The sequence below is a fragment of the Cavia porcellus genome, unplaced genomic scaffold (assembly GCF_034190915.1).
Source record: "Cavia porcellus strain 051 isolate PalLab524CR breed Dunkin Hartley unplaced genomic scaffold, mCavPor4.1 scaffold_17, whole genome shotgun sequence".
Lineage (NCBI taxonomy): Eukaryota > Metazoa > Chordata > Mammalia > Rodentia > Caviidae > Cavia > Cavia porcellus.
Window position 1 is genome coordinate 28,401,441 of NW_026947500.1, and position 25,847 is coordinate 28,427,287.

At 50.3% G+C, this 25,847-nt stretch overlaps 1 protein-coding gene across 5 annotated transcripts in view; it reads right to left on the reverse strand.

Annotated features, from left to right (window-relative positions):
• Shank2 (SH3 and multiple ankyrin repeat domains 2) overlaps positions 1–25,847 on the reverse strand; it is a 503,818-nt gene that overhangs the window by 14,084 nt on the left and 463,887 nt on the right. For 3 of the 5 annotated variants that reach the window (XM_063227696.1, XM_063227697.1, XM_063227699.1), the window contains 8 exons: positions 17,326–17,461; positions 16,160–16,241; positions 15,924–15,943; positions 14,425–14,445; positions 7,723–7,853; positions 5,782–5,893; positions 4,832–4,852; positions 1,094–3,500 (listed from right to left, as the gene is read on the reverse strand). In XM_063227696.1, coding sequence (XP_063083766.1) covers positions 1,094–3,500; positions 4,832–4,852; positions 5,782–5,893; positions 7,723–7,853; positions 14,425–14,445; positions 15,924–15,943; positions 16,160–16,241; positions 17,326–17,461 — 2,930 coding nt within the window. The remainder of the gene's footprint in view (positions 1–1,093; positions 3,501–4,831; positions 4,853–5,781; positions 5,894–7,722; positions 7,854–14,424; positions 14,446–15,923; positions 15,944–16,159; positions 16,242–17,325; positions 17,462–25,847) is intronic. The other 2 variants (XM_063227700.1, XM_063227698.1) reach the window with 2 other exon arrangements.

The window sequence follows — 25,847 nt, forward strand, 5'->3', positions numbered from 1 at the left end:
ATGTGACTGGTAGTCAGGAAGCCCCAGTAATAGGCAGTGGCATCAACATACGTTTCTACCACGCAGCCAATTGATAATTCCTCTGAAGAGTAATGGGAGCCATCCAAGTAATTTATTTACATCCACACTAAAAGGTAACTGGGAAAATTGTGGCTCTCAGCCCACATCTCAAGACCCAACTGCAGTGTGATATCACTGATTAATGGACTTAGTTGTTGGAATCAGATGTCTGCCCAGCAGGGAGAATGAAGAAAGACTTCATTAGTCAAAATGATGAAACCTGAGACCAAACATCAGTAGGAAAAGCTAAAGAACACCCTGCCTGGGAATAGCAAGACAGCACATCGTGGGAAAGAGAGAAAACCAAGAACCATGAGCGATGGTGTGAGCCAATGGGGCTGTGGTGAGCATCATCCAAAACCAACACATGAGTGAGCGGCCATTCTAGAGTACAGCATATGTACATAGACGCTTCTGTTTGGAGTTTAGAAAGGACTTCTCACCCTCTTTCAGTCCCAGTGGAAATAACTGAAACCCCAAGGATGCTGTAAATGGTTAGCTGAGACAACCAGAGGTTTTCCTCCATGATGTCTGCCTCAGGGTAGGATGGCCTGGCATGTGCTTCACTCTGAATTCACCAGGAAAGCTGGGATCCAGGGCATTCCCAACTCTCAGGCTCTATACCAAGGGTGATAGGGTGAGGGGAACCCAGCTACATTCTCACGCCCTATCCCCTGTCCCCTGGCACGGCTGTTTCCTCAAAGTGTGGTTTGGGCTTTGGTAAGGTTCAACCCAGCCTCAGTGTGGTTCTGGCAAAGGTCTGAAGATGCCAAGAAGAGAGATGAGCCCTTTGAAGGCTGTGGAGTGGCTGTGTGTGACCTCTTTCATTGTGTATCTTAGGGAGGGAGCAACATGTCCTGCCAGGACTGCCTTGACTGTTGTCCAGGATGGCGCAGGAAACGTGATTATGCCTGATGGAGGGGGCAGCATCAAGGTGTTGCAAAACCCCTATATGCGGCTGCTTGGTTACTCCCCAGTGACTCTTCTTGATCAGCACGTGAACAGTATGCACCCAAGCCAACTGCAGACTTACCTGGGAGGGAGGCTGGCAGACTTGGCTCCTGCCGGTGAATCCAGTCCTTCCCCTGGCTTTGCCGATTTCTCTCGGTTCATTTGTTGTAGGATTGAGTTCAATTCACTAATGACATTTGCTTTTGGGCCTGAGAGAATCGGGCTTTTGACCTCTGTGACGTCACCCCACAACTTTGAGGTCCTTGGCTGGATGACCTTTGCCATCCCGGGCTGGGTACTGCCTGGTGGGGGTGGGGGTGCAGGGGGGGGAATGACAAAGCTGTCTACATCCTCTTCCAGGAGCGCATCTTGGTAAAGTGCGTTGCTTTTATGAATTATGGGCTTCATTTTTGGCTTTGGAGGTACGGGGGGCTTGTCAACCACAAACGCCTGCCCGTCTGCATAGACCGTGCAGGTGTCCATGCTCTCCCCACCTTCAGACGACAGGGTAGAGATGCTGGACACTGTGGAGATGGTGCTGGTTGTCTCGAGATGGTGGTCACTGCTGCTCCGGCTGTCCACCTCCTCGATCCCAGAGTCAGTGACTGCGTCAAAGCTCTCAGGGGGTGGCAGGAACGAGGTGGGCAGACAGTTTGAGAGGCTGGCTGGCTTCTTGCTATCTGTGGAGCTGGCTGGCTGGCCAGCATTCCACGAAGGGGATGGGGGCGTGTCACTTTTCTTCTGTTTTGCCAAGTCAGTGAGAGCAGGGACAGAAGCAGCACGGTCATCGGGGATATCAAAACTATTTGCAAATTCCAGGGGAGGAGGCAATGGCTCTGTAAAAATAAAATCCTCATCCAAGTCCACGGATGCCAGAGGGGGAGGAGGGATGCGGAATGGCAAAACCACTGCCTCTTCCATGGAGCCTGCCGCCACAATGGTCCTGCCAGGAGTGGTGGTGGGCTCGGGGGCAGCGGAGATCTGTAAAGCACCTTCGGTTTCAGAAACGCCTTCTGGCACTGTGGAGGGCAAGTTGTCTGGCTTTATGTCCACATCCTCTCTTTCCTCTTCCTCCTCTAAGGGGCCACCTGTCTTGGTGGCATCCACAGTATGCACCATCAGCAGGCCGGCTGTCTTCTGCTGCGCTGTGTCCACGATGTTGATCAGCATGTTCTTTTTGTCTTCACCTCTCCGGTCCTTGCTTAGGTCCAGCTCATACTTATTTTCTGTTTCCTGCCGCCGCAAGGGCCCCCGAGTATTCTGCCTGGTGACTGGAGGGAAACCAGCTTCTACACTGGGCCGCATTTTGGTATCGATGTAGAGAGGTTTGTTGAGGTCAGCCTTGGGGGCCTCCCCCTTGGGCCCTTGCTGGGACTCCTTCAGGGCTCGGTCCCTTGCAGACAGTGCCAGGGCCAGCGGAGAGCTGGGATCAAGCAGCCGTCCAGTGAGTGGATGGACATAATTCTCAGGGCTGGCTGTGCTGCTGCTTTTGGGGGGTGCTGCTGTGCTGCCTTCAGGCCCCTTGGCTTTGGATGCAGAATTGAGGGGCCTCCCAGCCTCTGCTTGAGCACCAGCCTCACCACTGCCCATAAAGTGGTTTTCGGGCTCCCGTGGTGATGCTCCTGGTGTGGGTGAAACCAGTTGCTCGGAACCATCCTCATCGCCAAACCCACCCTCCTCAGGGAACTTGGAGGGCCGCACCCGGGGGATGGGCGGGCCCAGACCCACATCCTCATCCCCTAGGTCAGTGGAGAGGAAGGCTGGGGAGTTCCTTCTGGCTTCTAACCGCTTCTCCCGGTCACGGACAGCCCCGGCAATGGCAGCCGCGAAGGGGCTGCTGACGGTCAAGCTGTCATCAGGCCGTAGCTGGCCTGGTGGCTCTGTGACCTGGGGATCAATTTCCATGCTGCTGCCCTGGCTGCTCTTGCCACTGCTGCTGGTGGAAGGCTCCTTGACAATGATGGTGGGGATAGGGATGGAGCAGGTCTTCTCGGGGCTGTCCTCCACATTGGACTGCTTCACCAGCATGCCCTTCCGCCTGGCAGGCTTGGCAGGCACATAGACAGCTTTGCTTGCGATCTTCCCTACCTCTGAGTATGGGTTCTCTGGCATCTGGCCCCGTTTCGTGCGGAAGGTTGCCTGGGGAGGGGCATTCCGACTGTAGAGGTCTTCAGAGTCCAGGGAGTAGCGATCTAGCTCTCTCCTATAGAACATCCCCTTTTCCCTCATCATGGTGGCCACTGTGTCAGATCTAGTGGCAGGAGACACCTTGGCAGCAGAATTTGGATTGAATGCGGGCTTAATCGTCCCATAGACTCTTGGAGTCGGGGACTTGGGGCAGTTGTAGGTGGTGGGGGAAGGTGGTGGTGGAGACGGGGGCACAGACTGTGGTGGAGGGGGAATATCCTCAGAGGTGTCTGGCATGGACAGGCTTCTGGTGAATTTCAGCATCGGAGGGGCCAGAAATTGTCGTTCTTCCTCTGTTATTCCTATGAGCAGAAAACAGGTTTAGTTTTAAATCGCAACAATAAGCAAAACCCTCCTAAAATTTTTAGGGTTATGCAATCCACTACATCTCAACAAACTTAGACAACATACACTTGTTATGAAACACAGCACAAGCCACAATACTGAGAGGTTAGTTCCCACTTCGAACCAAAAACAAGAAGAAAGAAGACAGGTGCACGGGGTTTTCCAGGACACATGGTACTCAGCACAAGGTCAGGGCAGCATGGTCTGATTCCAGACTGTGTGCAGCTCTCTAGGCCAAATTCTAGCTGCCCAGGCTCTTTGTGGCTGCACGTACATGTGTGTGTATATGTCGGTGCAAGTGCATTCTCATGGTGGAATGAGCTAGCTAGACCAACAGCCTGCTTTCCCTGCCCCTTTCAGACTTGCCAAGTGCTCCTGGAGGCCTGAGGTAATCACATACTTACTGGAGGGCACAGGGCGTTTGCTCACATAGTCACAGAGCCAAGGACTATGAGTACTGATGTTCCTGCCCATGTGTGCAATCAGACGTGCCACTCCTCAGTGTACTGGAATCTCTGGGCTCTTACCAGGATGACTGTGAAGGTGGCTGGCTTGGGAGAAGGGCCATTTTGGTTCTGGAACATGCCCATGTGGGGAGTGAGCCATGGTCCCTTTAGCTAATGACTTCATTCAACCCACACAGGAGCAGGACACTGAGCAGTGCTTCCAGGCAGGCCTGGTGAACTCCATGCTATCCAGACTGGACCTTCCAGATTTGGGTTGAGGGGTATGGTAGGTCACTGCAGTCAGCCAGGGCCCAGGTTCAGTTGATTTGGCACAGATCTAATCCATGTTCTGAGACATGACTAATGAAAGTACATGGATGTTGAAGATGGCTGAGGCCCTACAGTGGCTGGAGTGCAGCCTAAACATCCTCTCAGTGTGCTGACTGATGTGACTACAGACTGTGCAGCTGTCCAAAACATGAACACAGAAGCAATACACACAGTGACACAAGGACCAGGATCTCATGGGGGCATGCAGGTTTTTAGAGGCAACAAAATGAGTTATTTGAAAATTAAAAAAAAATTTCCTAAGACAAACTACAATCATTTATTCCAATGAAAACTTCCATTTGATAAGGGTATTCCAAATTTAACATACTCCTTGTGGGAGGATAATTTGGCATTGCCATGATCGGTTGCTAAAGGCATCTGCGTTGACCATTTGCTATATGTTAGTTGCCTAACATTTAAGTTCCCAAGGAGTAATAATTTAAGAATACACCTTATACAGTAAACTGGGGTACATTCAAATTACAGATTCCAAACTGGAGGCATTCACTAACCTGATAGAAAGATTCTGCTGTCTGACAGGAGGAAATCAATTGTTATTAACCAGTAAGGATGCAGTCATACAACATGGTGTGTGTGCAGCTTCGTCAGAGACCCAGAGTACGCGGGGAGTGGGCGAGCTTGACAAGCAGCAGACACCACCACGGTCACCTAATGCTCAGTTGCTGCTTACTGTCATCCTCCTGAAACCAGACCGAATGAGTCCTGCCTCCAGCAGCATTGCCAGGAAGTGGTTCCAGACACACAGAACCTTGTTCCCTGAGCAGGCTCGGCAAGGCTGGAGGGTGGGGCAGCAGCTACATGCACTTTTCAGTTTATATAGCAAGGGTTCACCATGTCTGGCAGTGGCTTTGGCTTCTAGGAGAGTTTACATGATAAAGGCAATGCTGGATTCACTCCTACAGGAACCTTCTGAAGGGGTCCAGTTTACCTAGGCCTGTTACGGAGTCTGTGGGAATGACTAGGATGTTACAAAGAAGGTAAGCCATTTTCTACAACATAGAGTACACTATTTCATTAGAGTTCAAGAACCTGACCCAGCCACCCGGAGAAGTATGTCCGTTGAGCTCATCCTACAAATTTAGGACTGTAGGGAGTCCACTCACCCTGTCCCTCCATCCTCCCCTCATTGTCCTCCTGACATGTGGTCCCCTTTACCACATTGGTATTGTCCCAAACAAACTGGCTTCAGAATTGGAGAACCCACACTGGATTTTGTATTCATTGGAGTAGAAAGGTTCATACCCTCCTATCTTCAAATGGCTACCCAGCAGGCAAGGTTAGGTGCCTGCTATTTGGTGGATAGGCCTCATGGGGACTGGCAGGGCAAGGATGCCAGGGCAACCTGGGGGGGGGGGGCAGAGGCCAGAACTCCCTAGGGGCTCTGAGGGCTGCATATGAAAGCCAAAGGGCAACTTCTTCGGGTGAAGGTCACGCTTCTTACCTATCGATTTCTGCCTTCGCATCGTACCTCGAGGGAGGCCCAGAAATGGGCCTTTTGGGCTCCCAGGAACAGTGGGTGTCATCACAGCAATCCCTTGGCGTTCATACACGGACTGTAAACCCAAAAGCCAGGGTGAGACATGGCCCTGGCCAGCCCGCTCCCATAGTGATGGCCAGAGGGCAGCAAGGGAGCTCTGGACAGAGCAGGTACTAGTCACTGGCTTCCCCCAGGATCAATATAAAGTATCCAGTGACCCCCCCCCACAGCCAGCACTGTGAACCTGGCAAGAGTCTTTCCTGAGCCTTTCCCTTTGGCACTGATAGTGAGATGCCAACAGGCCCTACTCTGAGGAGCTGTAGTCACTCTGACATCATTCACTAGACCAACTGGATAGACATATCTTTGAGAGAACAGGGCTGGGATAGAAGTCCTGTGGGAAAGAGAACAGAGCAATAGGATCTGGCTCGGGCTCACAACCTGGCTCTCCATATGCCCTGTGACTTTGGTTAAGTCCTCAAGCTAGAGCTTTTGTTTTCTTCCTCTGTAAAATAGACCAGTGTGTCCCACAGTATGCTTGAAGGTGACCAGGTACCATGCATTGTGTGGGTTGTGAGTTGTGCTGGCCAGCTCGCATAAGCTATGGATTTTTCTGGACTGTGGCATTGAGCCCATGGGAGGAAGCAGTTCCTGACCTCCTCCTCCTAGGGCCTGCTCTAGAAAGGGCTGAGAGGTCTGTGGTCCATCTTGAAGATAGACTCCCAGCATATCTCAACCTGTCCCCTCAGCCCTTCCATTGGCACTGATTTTTCTGTAGAACAGAAACTGTTGGACAATCAATGCTGTGCCACCTGCAAGGGATTCAGCAAAATTGAGATGTAGACCTTCACTGGAAATATATTTATGTGCACACTTTTATGATACTGGCATCGAGGTAGTCCTCCCCAGGGACCATAGTCTCTGTCCATCTCACCCTGTATCCTGTAAAGGGAGGGAAGCCAGCCTGACTCCTGGAAGGTCAAAGGCATCTACCCCACAGGGCCAGTCGGGTTGGGACTGTCTGGGACTATGTGGGGCATGTGTTGGTATGTCAAGGAATAGGGGTGCTACTTTGTGAAGTTCTGGAGGTGAGGGATAAAGGCTGAAGTGAACATTTGGTTTTGAATTCAATTAATGATTGTGTTTATTTTAATATCTGTTATATAACTCTTGAGTCAAAACTATGATATTTGTGGGTTATATTGTTTAAAAAGGCTGTATTAAACTGAGCCAATTTGAAATTGGACCAAAGAAAATATTAAGCTAAGTAACCATAACAGTAATGCTTGGGCCTGGCTCCAGGCACCAAGAGGGGCACTGATGGCTGGCTGCTTATGGGAAAATAAAAAGTAACCCAGAGGTGTAAGGGGCCTTGATTCTGCCAGGACATGCTAGGGGCAGAGTATGAGCATCATCTGCCTTTTCCCTAGCTGAGGATCACTCCTGATGGTCTGGGGAAGGAGGCACTGTATGTGTACCTGACCTGAGCCCAGTCTCAATCTTGGTTAAATGTTTCTGTGGGATCACGGCCTGCAATGCTGGCCAGATAGCCTTTTTGATCCTGGAGTAATGAGGAGCCCAGATCCTTCTGTCTGAGGTGTACTCCCAAAGTCCTTTATGTCCACAGTTCACAGAACTTCAGCTGAGCATATTAAGTGCCCTGAAGACTCAGGGGACTGAGTAGTTGAGCTGAGAGTGCAGGACGAATGAGGCTTGGGCTCCAGCTGGTCTGTGTCCATACTGCAGGTCTGCACTGAGTATTCATCCTGTGACTCCTTGAATTTGGCTCTGAGCTTACACAGTGAGACAGCATGGACATCCATGTACCCTTGTTGAGCCCTATCTGACTCCTTCCCAGTCCATCCCAGGCCTTGACCCCACAGTCCCAGGGGCACAGCTACTCACATTCATATCTGAGACCGCTGGAAAACACCTGCTCGTAGGCCGCTGCTTGATGGTTGCCACTCTCGACTCCACGGCCACATTCTCAGCAGTCCGGGAAGGTTTTGGGGCCGGAACTATCTCTTCTGGTTTATCTGAAACATGACCATGGGGGTTAGAGTGACCGTAGCACAATCAGGAGGGTGAGTGTAGTTAGCAGAGTGCAGAAGTACAGCGATCGCTCCAGTGCCTGAAATTGCAGGTGGGCCCATCAGATAGGGAACATGCATGCATCTCTCCTTGTCCCATGCATTCCTGCCAGAGCTCTTTTAGTCCCTCAGACCTGTAGCCCTAGGGTACCCAAGACACAGATGGCCTAAAGACTCAACAACTCAGCCTCCTCCATGGGCAGCACTGTGCCTCCAGGGCTCTAGAGCTCTGTATGACCTTTCTTCAGAGCCTGACTTTATTCTCACTAGTGGAAAGTATCCTTTTTGGTATTAACTAACTTTTGTCACTCTTAAAAGTGACGCTGAATCATGGTTACCTTTTGTAACTTTATGCAGTTTTCAAGGCTGGAATTGCACCTAAGTTGGGGGCTTTGATAATGTGCACCTAGGAAGTCAGGGTGGGTGCCAGAAGCCCCAGTTTAGCACATGTTGTATAAGGAAGTTCCTGTTACTCTCCCCACCGTAGAATATCTCCATTTTTTCATGAAAAAGAACGCCCAAGACTTAAGCAGCCCTTAGAAATTAGAAATGTTTAAAAAAGGAAATTTAAAATATATTCATTTTAAAACTGAAATGCATCCTAGAGCAGGCCTGATGCCTGGCTTTGCCTCTGGGAGATCTGAGATCAGATAAAAGGGCCCTTCTCAGGGTTTTGGAGCACAGGGTCCCTGTTCACTGAGGTATACAATGCCCTTAGCCCCACCTTATGTACTTGAGAAGAGCACTAGCTGACCCCAGTTAGCCATTCATGCTCCTCATGAATACTCTGGGCAGGATGAGGCAGGTACAGGAGCAGTAGTCCATTCAGAACATTCTATGAGCCCTGAGACCTTTCAGCAACTCTAGCCTGTTCCTGAACTCTGGTGGCTCCCTCTGAAGTGACTGCCAGGTGAGCAAGTCATGTCTCCAAGTTGTTTCTTAGGATAGTACTATGGTAGCCACTTGCAGAGGTGGCTTAAGAGAAGCTATGCTCTGGCAGCCTTGCCTAGCATTGCAGCACTGATCATAGAAGTCCAAGATGAAAGCACCAACGTCTAAGAAGGTGGGCCAGATTCAACGGCTCCATACCCGTACACACCCACCACTCTGCACCCAGGCAGGTCAGCGAGAGGGAAGGGAATGTTTCAGGGTGGAACTGACTGGCACATGTCATGATTTCTGGACCTCTCAGAGTAGCCAATACCCTCGTAACTCTGACTTGATGGAAGATGGCTAATTCCAAACAGGGTGCCAGATTCCAAGGGTCCATAAGTAATTGGTGCAGGCTACATCCTAATCTTCCCAGCTCACACACATGTCCTTAGCCTCAGAGCTGTTTTAAGATTTGTAGAGATGTGAAAAGAAGAGGAAGAATGTGCAAGAGACCACATGATCTGCAGAGCTCAAATGGTCACTGGCCCTTTAGGGGGAGTTTTGCCACCCTGCTCTGCACCATTGTCCTGGTTTACTTGCTAGTAGGATGTTATATAAATTATGCAGAGCATGGAAGACTTTAATCTGTTCTTTAATGGCCCCACCCCAGTGAGACTAGCAAGTGCTCTCAGGTTCCTGCTTCCTTCACTCTCATCCAGCTGACTAGCTTGCAGACTCACCCAGCCCCTCTGTGCATGCCTCTCACAGTGTTCTCTCTGTATCTTTGGGAAGCATAGGTTTCTCCTTGTGCATGGTGAGCACCTGCCCCTATGGGACTGCTAAGGTATAGTAAGAAATGCCCAACCTTGTTGGTGTTGGCTGTGTGGACACCTTCACCTGTGTCTATGGCCCTCATCCTCATCCTCCAGGATCCATCTCTTCTTGCTGGAGCATCTACTGCCTGACATTTCTTCCTCACATGCTGCCATCTTAGCCAGCTGCCTCCTCTGAGAAACCTTCCCTTTGCAAGTCTGGACTGGGACTCATATGTCCTTTGATGGCTGATACTGAACATAGGTTTCTTCTGCCACCACCATACCTGTTTGCTGGGTCTCACTCCCCCTTAATTTATGGATCCTCCTCTAATGAGCCAACCCAGGGCACACTGGTCCAAGTTGGACTGTTCCTAGAATACAGGCCCCTTGACACTAGCTCTTTGGCTTTGCTTCAGCTGTGATATGGTTGCTAGTGGCCCAAGAATGACTTCCTCCAAGACAGGGGCCAAAATCTTTCTAGAATCAGGATGCTATATCCTGCCACTGCAGTGAGACCCAGGACAGAACCTCACATAGTGCCGAGAGCTCCCAGCTCTTTTCCGTGCTTCTGGCCCTGGCCCCTCTTCTGCCTCTTGAGGAGGGTGAGGTTTGGGGAACCTAGCAACCTAAGCACCCCTAATGTGAACCCAGAGGGCATGTACCAAAATAGGGAGGAGTGACTTGATCCCCACAAAATATTGTGGGTCCTTCCAGGTGGACGGCTGTGGGGCAGCTAAAGAACCCAGCTACCTCCCTTCAGCACACATTGTTGTAAGATGCATAGGGCCATGGCCCTATTGGGAAGGCCTTGGATATGGGAGTCTGGTGGCCAAGGCTTGCTTTGTGGGGGATATGTCTGGCACACTGTGGATGAGGGACCCACCAGGAGAAACTCTCCTGTGACTGAATTGAGGTGCTGTGTCTCAGAGGAGTTTGGTTCTGTCTTCTAGAAGCTGTGAATCTGTTTCTTTGGGATTAAGCCCTGGAACTGATAGGGTGGGCTCGTGCCCACTTACAACACTGGAGGTTATTTGGTCCAGAATCCTGGGGCACACCCTGGACTTTTCATGTGCCCTAAAGGAGCAGGATGTGATCTGAGGGTTGCAAGGCCTGTGGCAGTCACCCAAAAAAATATGCCCAAAAGATGGGCATGCCTAGGTTGAGTCAACAGTGTTATGGTTAATAACAGCAGTCCTTGACTCTGGTAGGAAATTCAGCTCCTCATCCTATTTCTTTTCAGAAATAAGCTGGCTATAAGCTGGGAAGGGAATAAGAGGAGGGATTCCATTTCACGGAGGAAACAGTTTGAGGGTCAGAGATGCTTCAGGTCCAGGTGGGGACCATGGGACCAGGCAGCAGCTTGAGCTCAAGTAAAGTTCACCTGGTCCTGCCTGCTATCCAAATGCGTGCCTAGATCTTTTGGGCAATGACAGCAAAAAATTTATTTGAAAATCTCTCATAAGAATGATCTGCTTTACCTAGCTGATTGGAAAACACTGTGGGAGGGCCCATGAAGTCAGGGCACCATCACCTATGTCAGGATGGCTGGCGTGATCATGTCATGGGAGGTGCATCCCTGGGAACCACGGCAACCTTGAATGTGGGCCATCCTGGTCCCTGTTTAAACCTTGTGTGTTCTGGCTTCACCCCCACCTCTCAGAATAATGACAGCAACCTGGTTTATGGAGGTGGTAAGGCCAGGGCTACTGTTCCCTTGAAAGTTTGTATTGTCAGTGTGATTCAGATAAGTAGAGGGAAAACCCCACCCCCTGATTTGCTAACCAATGGCAGCTGTGGTCTGACCACTGTGTGTGTGGGGGGGGTCCCATCTTTGAGATCTTGTTTACTGGAACATGAAGACCTTTAAGAAATTCATGAGACTGCAGATTCCTCTTTCCCATTATGTGCTGGCTGGCTCGTGAGGATTAGGCTTGATTTACAAAAGCTGGGAACTGGGTATCTATTCAAGGACTGGATGAAGAGGATTATTGAGTCCAGCCCCCTGCAGTGATAAAATGAAGTACTTGGTAACTGAAAACAATCCTGTAGACAGATTTGAAAACTGTCAAATCTTAAGAAAAACAATGAGCTGATGAATGCTCCAGCACTGACCCATGCTTTAATTGTCTAAGCAAACTTAGGATCTTTTTAAAAGACAGATGTGCTGCTGTCGGGCCATAAATTGTAAACTTCTGGGTGCAAGGAAGAGTGGCTTGGGAGGGAGATGGTGTGCTCATCAAGCTGATTGGGATGTACAGCCACATTTCTCAGTGAGGAAGCACAGCCTGCTCTGCCAGTCACTGGATCTCCCAGCCTGTGAACTGTCTGGGCTTCAGGTGAACTTCATAAATTGCCGGAGGGAGTACAGCCCCTCATGTTGGAGAAAACCTGCTGCTGTTTTGTGTTCACTGAGCTGATGTTGTAGGCTTTGTGGGACAGAGCCTGCAGACTCTGGGGGAAGCAACCCTAACCACCACAGCAAAGAGAGAGGCATGGAACCACAGGCTCCTGTAGCCCTGCTGACCAAGCCTCTTGATTCCCCAAGTAGAGAAGAGGAGCCCCACCATGGCTGTATTAAATGGCACTGTGTCTCTTCTCATGTGTACCTTAACCACAGGTGCTGCTCCCTATGCCGGGCAGCATCCCACACCCAGCTCAGGGTGAGAGAGTACAGTGTAGCCTTCCTCTGTGGCACTACTTCTAGGAGGAAAACAAAACACCATGCACGTGACAAGATGCCTCTGGTTTGCTCTCCCAAAAGGCAGTCAAGGAGCTGGAGAGGTAGTCTGGGCCCTGGAGAGCCTGCAGGTGCCAAAAATCCACACACCTTCCCAGGAATATTGGCTGCGGGTGCAGTCAGAGGTTCCTAGCAGGGCTGGAAGTCATGTTCCCTTCACAACTGCCTCTCCTCCCCTTGTCAGCTTCGCTTCTGCTTCCACCAGAGCCTCCCTGGTGGTTGTGTGTCCAGGGCTCAGATGGCAGTCATGTTTGCCTGTGTGTAGTCTCTAGATATATCTGTGAAAAGCCAGGATTAGCAAGCAAGCACCATGCCTTGGGGAGAGCTGGGAGTTGAGGCTGCTTCACTTTTGCAGGAATCTCTTAACACTGCAAAAACAAGCCACAAACAAGATGGCTCAAAAGGACAGACATTTATCCTCTCAGTTTTGGGGGCTGGAAGTCTGTGGTCAAGGTGTGGGGCAGAACTTGAGTTGACAGGACATAACAGGTTACGCTGGTCCTCCCAAAGAGATGGAGCCATCCTTGTGCACCTGCTGTAAGGCATGGTCCCCAGTGTACAGATAGGAGCCAAAGCTTTAGGCTGGTAGGGGCCATGGCATGGGAGCCCACACAACATTCCAAGGTCCTTGAGGGTGTTCTTCAGTTCTCTAGGCCCCAGAGCTGGGCTGGGCCTTAGCTGCTGAGCCTTTTGGGACCTTCATGCTCATACCTTCATCTCCTGTTCTAGCCTGGGGTGTGTGTGTGGGGGGGGGGATTTAATCTGTAAGCAGATTTCTCTGATCAAATAGAAGGTAGATGTCCACTGTCCAGGACTCTTGCCTATCCTCAGTGAGGGGGGCTGTGCAGACCATGACTCCTATCCTGTGGATCCTCCAGCAGAGTCTACAGGAGTTACCCACTGAGGCTTCACTGCCCTGGGTCCTGAACCCTTATTGACTGAGGTCTGTTCTTAGCCAACTGTGAGATGCCTGGGTCTTTGGGAGCTTATGGTGGTGTTCCTTCGTTGGCAGGGCAAGGAGTCATGTAAAAGAGTAGCCTCAGGACCCTCAGAAAAAAGGATGTCCTGTGTCTGGGCATCCTTGTTGCTCTCAACACAGAGAAGACCCTAGAAAGCCTGTGCTGAGAATCCTAGGCAGCCTGGCATGATATGAAGGCCTAGGTTGCTACAGGAAAACTGCTGGTACTGAGGGGTCAAAGAGGAGCGGGGAGGCCATAGAGGCTCTGCTTTCTGCTTTAAGGAGCCCTGTCCTTCCCTCATATTGGCCCTGTGGTCTCTAGTACCCACTACTGGCCTCATTTCAGTGACCTCCCAGTTACTGCTGCATCTATGGCATGCCTTGGGCATGGTGCCTACAGCCCAAGTAAAACGTGGTTTGAATTGGGAGTGCTGCTTGTAATTGTTCTCAAGAAGGGGTCATTCAGTATACTAGAAAGTGCTTTCTTAACCATCTGCAGCAGTCAGGTGAGAAACATCCAAGATGTGGGTACTGCTGCACAAGGAAAGGGCTCTGTTCTCAGGGTACATGTGGGCCTTGTCTCATGGCTGCTCACAGCCACACCATTGCTGCCCTCCCATCTCACAACATAGTGGATCAGAAGGCCCCAGCTCCTCCTATTGCCAGCACAAGGGAAAGTTTCAGTATGTTGAAAGGGGCAGTATTTAGTTACTAAAAAAGGAATGCTGGGTCAGGAGCAGCCAGGGGCTCCTGTGCCTATACTGACTGGCAGCCCAGGTGACCTAGTCTCTGGTCAACTTCATTGGGAGTGCCAAGACCTCTACGTAGCCATGGCAGGTCCAGCTGTGACCACCAAAGGGCTTGCAGTAGCTTCACGGTCATACTGACACGACACAGCTCAGGGGAAAATACTGGACACGTCAGGGGGGGTAACAGACAGAAGTCAAGCAGACCGAACAGAGCAAAATGGGACATGTTCCAGGATTAGGGTCCTTAGGCAAGACCCCAAAACAGGAAGAAGACACAAGATTCATGATACATTCTACACTTCACTCGACGGTCACAAGAGGGTTTCTCTTCTACTGGGGTTTGACGCGCAAGAGAACTGGAGACAGACATTTGGGCTTCCCTTACCCTTCTTCTTCCGGACTGCAGCTTGCAAACAGAAAGGGAAGTGCTGTGAGCCACTAGACAGCAGCCTGCAGCCTACACCTGGGGCCTTGCCCAGCTCAGGACAGCCATGGGAAATAGGATGGGACCCAGGACTGGGGACACTAAAGAGCTACAGATGCAGCTTTCCCAGAACTGAATCTGGGTTTTCTCTTCCTTACTTGCCCTGCTTGTGAAGCACCTTCCTAATGGTAGAAGGGCACTTTCCTTCTTGAGTCATACCCCCTGATCCCACCAGCACCTGGCAAAGTGGGAAGTGAACTTCAGGAAGGCAGGTGTAAAATACAAGTCAGCCTGTGGTGGGTTAACACCTGAGCCCCTGAGCAGCTCTGAGGTCTCAAGACACCCTGCAGTGGTGCTCCTTAAAGATGAACTGCTTGTTGTCCCTCTTGAGAGTCCCACAGTAAACCCTGGGAAATCGAGCGTCAACTCGCTGTCAGCATTCCTGCTTTCCTTTCCTATAAGGTACGGCTCCTGAGGATGCTGTTGGGGTTCTCCAGCAAATTGAAAGGATAATATGAAGATGGTGAAGTATAGGATAAAAGGAGAAATCTAGGACAGGGGTGCCCTTTTCTAAAGGACTAACGCTGTGTGCTGAGCCCCAGAATGCAATGAGAGATGGCCCGGCCAACCTCAGTATTCTGGGCCCAGAAGGATGGTCATGGTTTGCTAGACCCCCTCCCACGGGAGAGCAAAGAGGAAGGCTCCTTCTGTGTTTGACGATTCTTTTTGGTAGGCAGAACCCAAAGGTCTCCAGTGGAAGGCTGGTGTAAGCTGAGAGGGAAGTCCAGGCAAGTTGCCAATAAGAGGCACTCAACTTTCAGCCTGCTGGGCCAGGAGCTCAGGTTTGCTTCTGTGCCCACATTACTTGCCCTCACTAGCCCTGTTCCTGCTGTCGGTGTGGCAAACATTTCCACCCCCTTACCACCCTGACGTTCAGAGCTACTCTTCTGAGAAGTCTCTGGACTCCCTGAAGAGTCCTTATGGCATTTAGCAGCATCTAGGAGGTTAGCTCCAAAGTTCCCTTTTTTTTTTTTTTTTTTTTTTTTTTGGTCTTTTTTGTTTTTACCGGTACCGGGGATCAAACTCATGACTGCCTGCTTGCAAGGCAGGCACTTATGCCACTGAGCTAAATCCCCAGCCCCTGAAGTTCCCTTTTGAATGGTCGCCATGGTGCCCCTGGCTACTAGTCACCCTTACCCAGTCTGCAGGACAGGGACAAATGGTCAGGAGCCTCTCTTTCTTACAGACCTCTTAAAGTGCTGGTTGCTGCCTAAACCTAGTGTGCCAGTTCCAATGCCATCTATGCCAAGGCTCCAAGTGCTAGAGCCTTAAGGTCTGAGCTTGCCTGCCTGCATCAGGAAGCATCTTGCACAGGCCTCCAAGGCTGAGCCAAGGCAGTGGTCAGTGGGGGTGCCCTAGACAGCAGGGTAGCTGCTGTCAGGATCCTGGGGTCTGCTTACCTTTGTCCACTAGTGAGAGGCCCAAAAATTCAAAACAAAACAATGTTAGACAAACAGGAAAGAGTAAAGACACCCACAGGCTCCCGAGGGTGATGCAAAATGTGTAAATGCCCAGCCATGCAGGGCAGGGAGAGGGCACAGTGTCACTAAGGAGACAAGCAAGCCAGCAAGGGGCCATGCATGGGCTGAGGCTCACGGGGGCAGCACAAGCTGGGTAGGTTGGATGGGGGCTCTTACCGAGCTCCTCTAGCTCTGCGGTCATGGACTTGGAGCGCAGGGTGAGGGCTGTGGTTGGTGCTCGCTTCGGAGGTGGGGGAGCTTGATGGACAAACAGAGACAGTAATGAGAACTGTGGCAAGGCCCTGTACTGTGCGCGTACTTCCCACATTTCCAGACAAGGGAATAACAGACGTAAGGGTAGTAGCCGTCTGGCTGGAGTTTTGTGGGGAAGGCTGGCAGGTAGGAAGGCAGGCGTGCCTGTGGGTGAGTCATGTGTCAGGGAGGTTCCGTGGGCTGAAACTGTTGGGGCCATGTGGGTTTGCTTAAGATAGAGAAAGACAGGCACTTGGCCGGGGGAGGGAGGGGAAGAGGGAGCCCTGTCTAGCTGGTCTACATGGAGTCTGTTGGGACTAATGGGGCATGGCTGATGGGCCACAGATAGCTCTGCCAGTCTGCTAGTCTTCAGCTCTTAGCTACCACTGCCAGGCTGGGCAAGCCCCCTCACCCCATCACATATACAAAGGTTTTTTTTCTCAGCAGATGCTGTTTTTTGTGTTTTGTTTTTGTCTTTTTCGTTTTTTAATCGGTACCAGGGATCGAACTCACGACTGCCTGCTTGCAAGGTAGGCGTTTATGCTGCTGAGCTAAATCCCCAGCCCCTGTTTTTTGTTTTTACAGGAAGCTGGAGACTGCCCTCTTGAGGGAGCTAGAGGAGTTCCCAGGGAGAGACCACTCTGGCCTTTCTGTCTCCAGCTCCCTCCTCCAGACACCCTTCCTATGCTGTGCTCTGGTTTATCACTCTGTGCATCTTTTCCAAGCTCAGGCTGACCTGCTGTCACAGGATTTAGTGTCCTTGGTGCCATTGCATAGCTTTTTTTTTTTTTGTCCGTTCCAGGGATCGAACTCATGACCTAGGGCTTGCCAGACAGGTGCTTTTGCTGCGGAGCCAAATCCCCAGCCCCATAGCTGCTTTTTGTGGCTAAAAGGACTGCTGTTACCCTTCATTACTTCTTACCAATTGGACCTGTGCTTGGGTGGGAGGATGGCTCTGGGTCAGTGTTATGTTTGTGGTGGCCAATTCTAGCCCCAAGCCATCTCTGGGCTTCAGCTAAAGACAATGTGCCATCTACTCCACAGTGGGCCCTACCCATGTCCCTTGCAAGGAGTCTTGAGGGGCACGTACCTTTCTTCCTCGCGGTGTCATCAGGGTCCAAATTCCTGGTCACCGTGACGACCTTAAGGATGAGGTGATTCCCTCCCTGGCGGATCATGTTTACCACCTGCCTGTGGCCGACTTTGACAACATTCTCATTGTTAACCTGCAGGAAGATGAGGACAGATCAGTGACTAGGTCAGCAGGAAGTGCTGCAGTGCTGCACTTGCAGGGCAGCCTGAGGGCACAAGTGGTCTTCCGAATCCAGGAGCCAGCACAGGGTATGAGAGGAAGACCTTGGGGGGACAAAGGAAGCAAAGGTGCTTCTGAGAAAACCAGAATGCTGCCATGGCTGGACAGGTCACTTAGCTGTGCCCAGGGAGGCCTGTACCGTATAGCTAGCACCTCTATCTGCCCAACGCCCTTGCTCAGCCAGGACTCTGCAGCTGCTGGGCATGACCTTACCTGAGTGCTCTCAGTGCTCACTCTTGTGGGCCTGGAGCAGTTCTCCCAGCCAGTGGCTCTGTGAGGAAACCCAAGTGGTTTCCAGGTCAGGGCCAAGCGACAGCTTCTCCTTTTCATAGTGAAGAGAAAACATGTCCCTTAATTGCTTCGCACGCATTTTGGGACCACATCATATGGATGTGGCCAGTTTCCTCTGGAGTTTTCTGCCTTTTACCTGTAGGCCCAAGATGAGATGACATGAACAGTGGTGGCAAATCTGTGGCACATGTGCTACAAGTGGGTTATTTGTTATTCAAAGCTCTAAAAGATTCACCATCAGTGGCATAAAAGCTTGGCTCAACAAGATACTAAGAAGGAGGGAAAGTTTGCTGGAGCTCCTAGGATCCTGGGTCATGTGCTTGGATCACGATGCTGCTTCCACATGGGCACTGTGCCACTGTTCAGGCGCCCTGGTCCTTTCTGAGCTGCTCCCTCCCACAATCTCTGGAGGATGGAAACTAAGACAGACTTGGGGACACTGGGTTCCAACCTCCAGGCCTCAGTCCTTCACATCAAACAGAGTACAGAGCCTCCTTTTTGTATCTAGTACCCAAGGGAACTTGCTGCTGCCGAGAATGACATCCCTGCCTTGCCTGCCTACCACATACATGACCCAGTTGCAATTTTCAAACATGGCTATGGAGATGCCCAGCTCACTGTACCTTGACAGCTCAGTACATGTCCTGTAGTTCTGCTGCCTGGACTGCCACATGTTGGCTTTAGCTGGGAAGTATGGAAAATGAGCCCACTGCACAGTGAAGTTTAAGACCAGTTCCCGCACTCCTACTGAAACCTGTTCCTTGGCAGCTGCCAGCCACCACATTGCTATACTATACTTGGTTTTACTGTGGATTCTTTAAAATTTTAAACAATGTATCTTCAAACAGAAGATACATTGTAGTACATTGTAGATACATTGAAGTACCTGGTGCATTACTTGGTGAATTGTCACAAATCTAACACCCTGAGTATCCAGATCCAGAAGAGAGGCATGAGGTAGCTGCCTCCCCACAGAGGGGTCATAGTTGCCATGTGTCATGGTTTATGTTTGTGTCCCCCAGGCCTCATGAGTTTGCATTGTTCATATGTGATGGTTCATTGTATAGTGCTTGGATTGATGGTGTCAGTGCTCCACCCACATAGGGGTGGAGCCAGGATGCGATGTCATGGCAGGAAGAAGGTATGTTTTTCTCTTTGCTGGTTTGAGTTTGCTGCTGGCGGCCGCCATGAACTGCAGCCCAGCCATGCCTGCCTGTCTTGGAGACAACTGAGTGTGGACTGAAACCTCCAAACACTGTAAGAAATAAACCTTTCCTTTCCCAACTTGAGCATCAGGTATTTTGTCTCAGCGACGAGCATAAAGTAACTAAGACAGAAATTTGGTACCGAGGAGTGGGGTCGTTTGCTATGACTATACCTCGCCATGTTTTTCAAGAGGCTTTGGAAATGGCTTATGGGCCGAGTTTGGAAAGGTTTGGACATGTGGCCTGGATGCATAGTGCTGGAGCAGCTTAGGCTGTTCTGTAGAGGAGATTCTGGTCAGAGCTTAAGAGACCAGAAAGCTGATAGAAAGCCTGATGGTAAAGACCAGGCTTGGGAGGTTTCTGCTGGAAAGGACTGCATTGGTTGTTGGACTCCACATGATGTGTGTTATGGCTTGGCAGAAAGTTTGTCTGCATTTTGCTCCTGCCCAGAGACTTTGCCTGAGACGACACAAAGGGCAATGGACTGATTAATCTTGAAAAAGAAATTAAAAAGCAATCAAACATTGAGGCTGTGGCATGGCTATTGTTGGGGGCTTTTAGCCAGCTTTATGTTTCAAATCAGGAGCAAAGAGCCCAGCAGGATAATTTCCAATACTGTGAGTTTGGCCCAAAGGAAGATTCCAGGAAGGGTGTGGATTGTAAAGACAGAGTTGAGATTTTGATTCCTAAGGAGAAACAGAGAGATAAGAAAGACAGCCCCGGGGCATCCCAGGAAGCAGGTCCCCACCCTGTGCAGCCTCATAGCAAAGATGAAGAGTGCCATGCTCCAGAATGGCGACAGAGGCCACGTGAGGTTCCAGAATGGCGACAACACAGAGAAGCTTTTCATCACAATCAGGTAAACAGAGCCCTGCGATCCAGGCAACTGACCCCTACAGCCAAAAGAGAGAAAAGCCTGGCCACTGCTTCAGCTAGCAGCAAACCTTGGCGGCATCCACAAGGTGCTGATTTTAGGTGCAAGGAAAATGCACGAATTCTGAGGGTAAGACGGCTTCCACCTGGATTGCAAAGGGCCTGGGAGGCCAAGCAGTGTACCCCTGAGAGGGCAATTTGTGAAGATGTAAGTGTGAAGCCGAAGGTACAGTGGAGACCCCAGAAGTTTGGAAAAGCCAGGAATGTGGATGATCCAAGGAAAGCTGCAAAAATCAAGCAGAGAGGATTTAAGAGAAAAGCTGCGAGAGTTGAAATCACTGGAAGTGCCCTGGGGGGTGGAATCACCCAAGGCTTTTGGAACTTGCAACCAGATTGCTTCAGATGCTGAGTGTAGAACTCTAGGACTTAATGTTTGCCCTGCTGGATGTTGGAATTGCTTTGTTTCGAATGCTTTCTATTCTCCTGTTTTTAACTTTTGGAATGGTAATGTTTATCTTGTGCCTTTGCATTTCAGAAATGTTTAACCTTGTTTCTTTTGTACAGGGGCTTAAAGTTAAGAGTTTGCCATAGATCTTGGAGGAGACTTGGGACTTGGACTTTTCAGCAATGTTGAAGCTGTTAGGACTTTGGCAACTCTTGGAGGTGGACTAAATGTCTTTTGTATAAAGGATGTACATGAGTCCTGGGGGCCAGGGGTGGAATGTCATGGTTTATGTTTGTGTCCCCCAGGCCTCATGAGTTTGCATTGTTCATATGTGATGGTTCATTGTATAGTGCTTGGATTGATGGTGTCAGTGTTCCACCCACATAGGGGTGGAGCCAGGATGCGATGTCATGGCAGGAAGAAGGTGTGTTTTTCTCTTTGCTGGTTCGAGTTTGCTGCTGGCAGCCGCCATGAACTGCAGCCCAGCCATGCCTGCCTGTCTTGGAGACAACTGAGTGTGGACTGAAACCTCCAAACACTGTAAGAAATAAACCTTTCCTTTCCCAACTTGAGCATCAGGTATTTTGTCTCAGCGATGAGCATAAAGTAACTAAGACACCATGGCTGCTGCTTTGTCATCTCCCCACTTGAGAGACCAGCTGGTTCATCCTGGATGGTATGATTTCTTCCCTGGGTGTCCTGTCTTAGGAGCCCCTCATCCCTGGAGAAGGATCATTTACATGAAGAGAGCATGGTGTTTGCAAAGTGACTCTGGTAGCTCCCCCTTTCCTACTTGCTTGATACATAGCTGGAAAAGCAGGTTAATTTAGGAAGTAGGAAGGGCTGGTGGAAGAGAGCAGTGGGGAGCTCTCCAGGGGTGAGAACAACCAGCCCAACTTGGCCACACTTACTGCCCAGACTGTCCTAGCTTAGAGACAGATGGACCATAGGCTGTAGACTGTGGCTGCTCTGTCAGTCCTATCAGCCCTCCCTCGGTTCCCTGTCTTCACACCAGAACAGTGACCAGCACTCAGGAACTCATTGTTTTGTTTGTGTCCCCTCGGTGCTTTTGTTCTGCATGCCCATTGAAAGCTGGGAGGTACAGGGGTGATTTCAACACACAATCTGTCCCTGCCATCCAGAGCTTGTGTTCTCATGGGGAAGTCACTGGACCCCAAGTAAGTGAGCAAACTGTAATGTTAGGTGTATCGAGTACCACCTTAGAACACAGAGAACTGCAGAAAAGGGGTTGGGTGCCATGTAAAGGGTCAGGCAAGGCTGCATGAGGAATGACAGGGAGGTCATTCTATCACATCCTTTGAGGAGAAATTTGATATGTCTGCAGAACTGCAGGATGACCTGTTGGCCAGAGCAGGGCCAGCAAGGGAAGGGCAGTAGAGGGAGCTGTAGGATTCAAGTGGCTGATGGGTGAAGATAGGTTTGAACCAGGGAGTAGCAAGCTGTCTGATTCATGTTTTTGGACCATGGAACACTCTGCTTCTGGAGGGAGGTTAGAAAGGACAGCTAGCTCGGCATGGAAATAGAGTCTATTTTAGGGATAGTGGTGCAGAAGAACTTGAGGGGAGGCATGAAGTATACCAAGGTGAAGTATAGGAACCTTGCTTGGTCTCCCCTGGATCTAGGAAAGGCAGCACAAGCCTGCTCTCATTTCTGACCAGAGCTTCTGTGAGGGCAGGCATAGGCACCTAGAAGGGAGTCCTTACCTGGGCTCAGGCACCAGAGGCCAGCATTCAAATTCTTGGGGAGAAGAGCTCGTGGCAAATTAGCTGGTAGCAGAGAACGTCTAACTGCCCATCCACTACATTCCTAGGGTTGGTCCTACTTAATGCTGCATTGTGACCAGCTTGCTTGCTCAGGATGGAACCCAAATGCCAGGTGTTATGCAGGGTTCCTGCAGGGGAAGCACTATCACCTTCCATCTGCCACCCATCTGTGGGGTATCCTCTGTCTGAGGCTTAGGAAGTGCAAAGGCTGGCATTAAGCTCAGCAGTGCAGGAGAGGGCTCATGTCATTTCCTAAGGGTTCATGTATCTGGTGGGGATTCTCTATGATAAATATGAGGGCCGAGGGCCTGGCCTCTGATGGCCAGTCTAGCCCTCTGCAGCCCGACTGCTGCCCTTGGACCTCAAAGCCTGGAGCCCAATTCCCTAGAGCCTGTGTCCTCTGGAATCTTCTGTATCTATTAGTAGCTGGATATTGTTTTCCTGTGACCTTGACCAAGGCTGGCCCTTGGCTGTGTAGGAAGCAGAGGTTTGCTCCTATGCCTGGAGAGTCAAAGGGCTGGGAGCCCTTTTCTCTGAAGTAAGAGGCAGATGCTACCACCATCTGGGGGGATAAAAAGAAATGAATTGCTCATTATGGACTCTTAAGCAAATTTATGGGATCATACTTGTGCCTACAGGCCTATAGAAATGGAAGAAGATGAGGCCTGGGGGCTGAGGGTCTCAGTGTCTCTAAAACCATCTGTCCTTCATGGTCCCTGAGTATTCTTCAGCCAACAGCTCAAACTCCATCCCAGTGCCGCTCCTGCAGAGCTATAGTGTCCATGCCAGGGTAAACTGGGCCCTCAGAAGGGGTGCCTAAGATCTGAGGCGCCTGGGTGTTTTTTAAAATAGCTGCTGTTGATATCCTTATCACTGAGCAATTTCACTCAACACACTCTTTTGAGAGGCTTACTTCTCAGGAGGTCACAGAAGATGGCAAGAAATGCTCAAGATGGGAGGAAGTGAGGCTCTGATCAGGCCAGAAGTGCCACTTGGCTTTACCCAAAACTAGGTGGGGCAGGGAGCATTACAGAGTCCAACACGGGCTGGAGCTGGGTTTGACATAGGAAGCTTTTGGCTTCCTTTGACCTCTTGGCTGTGTCTAACCTGGGTCTTCCTGTGTTAGGCCTATTGCTCTGCATCTGGAGCCCAGACCTACTTCCAAACAACACCTGTTACACATAGCAGCTTTGGGAGAGCCCTCCTGTGTGCCCATCCTTTTAGGGGCTCATCCACCCTTCTCCCCACAGCTAGGGTGGTATGTGGTGAACCTCTTCCATCCTGGCTTTCCCTCACAGCCTTCCTAAGGAAGGAGTGCTGTCGGTCTAGTCTCAGGATTAAAGGACTATATGGAGCCCAGGTCAATATGGCTGACACCTCATAACATCTGCAGAGTCAAATTTTTCCCTGTGAAGTCAGCAGAAGGATGGAGGATCCTAATATGTGGCTTCTTGCTTGGTGCCCTTCCTTGAGTGGGACATAGGCCTCTCTCCAATGAGGCGTATTCTCAGTAAACAGGGTCCACTTGCCCCCAACTCAGCAAACAGATGGGGACAGGGATGGGGGGTGTTAATAATGGGGCCTCACACATTCCAAAATGTTCATCTTGGTCCCCATTCTGGTAAATATCAGGTTGGTAGGGGCCAAATTCTACCCAAACAGTGCTTTCATACATGTTAACTTAGTTGTCAAGACTGAAAGTTTATGACTATTACACAAAAAAAGTTCAGTGTTTCAAGTTTCCTGAGTTTCCTACTCCCATATGGTACTGGTATTGAGGAACCCTGAAGCCCCCAACCCCAGATCTTAGCCAGGCACAAGTGCTGGCTAAGCAGTATGCATGGGACCCACCCAACCTTCCTGGGCCCTGATGGCACCTTCCCTGCCAGGACAGTCATTAGATTATGTAGCCACTGCTATGACAAAAATTGTTATCATTGCCTTTGATCTTCCTTTTAGAATATTTGAAAGGGACAAAATGAACTCTCCATATTGCTGGTCTCAAAATCAATTCAGGTTACATTTGTGAAATTGATTCTGATTTTCTTGGGAACCTGCGGGTGAATGAGTTGAGCCATGTGTTTAGTTTCTAGAGTTCAGCCTCTTCCTGGCTAGAGCTGGAATCATACAAAATGCTGACCTTGTGCTCACAGTTGGTCCTTGCAAAGGGAATGGGATCAAATGTAAGGGGCCTGATGCTGATCTCCGAGCAGGATGAGGCAGCTGACTCTTGGTTACCATTCCATGAGATCCATCTAACCACAGATGTGTGCTTATTGGACAAACATGGATATGAGGTCTGAGGAGCCTGATTGCCCCCAGCATTCATAGGTAAAAGCTACTGTAGTGGCCCAAGTCTCACAAAGGCAGCTCTAGAATGAAGCATGCAGTCCCGGTGACATGTACTTGTAATCTGACTGTACTGTGCTTGTGATGGTTAATCTTGATTGTCAATTGGATTGAAAAGTGTGTAATAAACACACTTTGTGTTATAAGCACGATTCCAGGGGTTATTGGCATGTGGGACAGCAAACAGGGGAATACCCACTGTTAATTTGGGTGGCACCATCCAATAGACTAGGGCCCAGATAGAACAAAAATGGAAGAAGGGGAAACCCATTAAGCACAGCTTTCCCTCTACCCCTCTCTCCTTTATGGTCACCATGAGGTGAGCAGCTTTACTCTGCCATGGCCTTCTGCCATGAGGTTTAGCCTTCCATAGACTCAGGTAACAATGTATTGAAATTATGAACCAGAATAAACCTTTCTTCCTGTATGTAAGTTGTTTTTCTCAGGTATTTTGTCAGACTGGTGGAAAGCTCTCCAAGTATTAAGACATGAAGTCTCCTAAATTAGCTCAGGCTCAGAGGTTCTGCAAAATAGGACTGGTAGGAATGCCTCAATGCATATCTGTTTTGTGCTCTTCCAGAGTGGGCTTCCGATTTTGCTGCATGACCACACCATGAGCATGCTGAAAGGACTACATCAAACTAATCCGAAGACAGAAAGCTCCCATTGGAGAGCCTGCTTGCTTTAACAGGCTGTGTCTAGCTCTGAACTTGGGCAGTGAAGGGAGCCTACCAGCCACTTGCCCTGTCCATGTCAGCTAAGTGCAAAGACTCTACCCTGACCCACTGCTATGTGGGCCTTTCTGGTTAGGGACTCAGATCCCCCTTCCCCATTACCCTCTTCCCCTAACTGTTCCTGGTACTACTGCTAGAGCCTGCCTGCTTGCAGCCTTGTACTGAGCTGCCAGCACATCAACTCTGTTTGCCTTGGCGTGCCTGTGATGGTCCAAGTTCTGTCCCTCTCAGGGCCATATGCTGATGTCCCAGCATAGAGTATGACCTTATTTGTCATTGAGATATAAGTCAGCAAGGTCATCAGGGTGGGCTCTTGCTCAGGGTGGGCTCTTGCCTAGTGTGATTGGTGTTCTTGTACAAAGAGGAGGCGAGGATGCTGTGAGGATGGGCAGGGTTCTAGGTGAGGTTTCCACAAGCCAGGGACGCCAAGGATCATAGCAAACTATCCAGAAGCAGCCTGGGAAGGCTCTTACAGCCTACTCTCTGAACCTCAGACCGTTAGCCTCTAGGACCGTGACAGTCCCTCCAATGAAAGCTCTCACCTGTGCCCTCCTCAGCCTTGCCAGCCTGCACCCTGAGGGCTTTGATCCCCCCACAGCCTTCACCATGATGCTTTCTC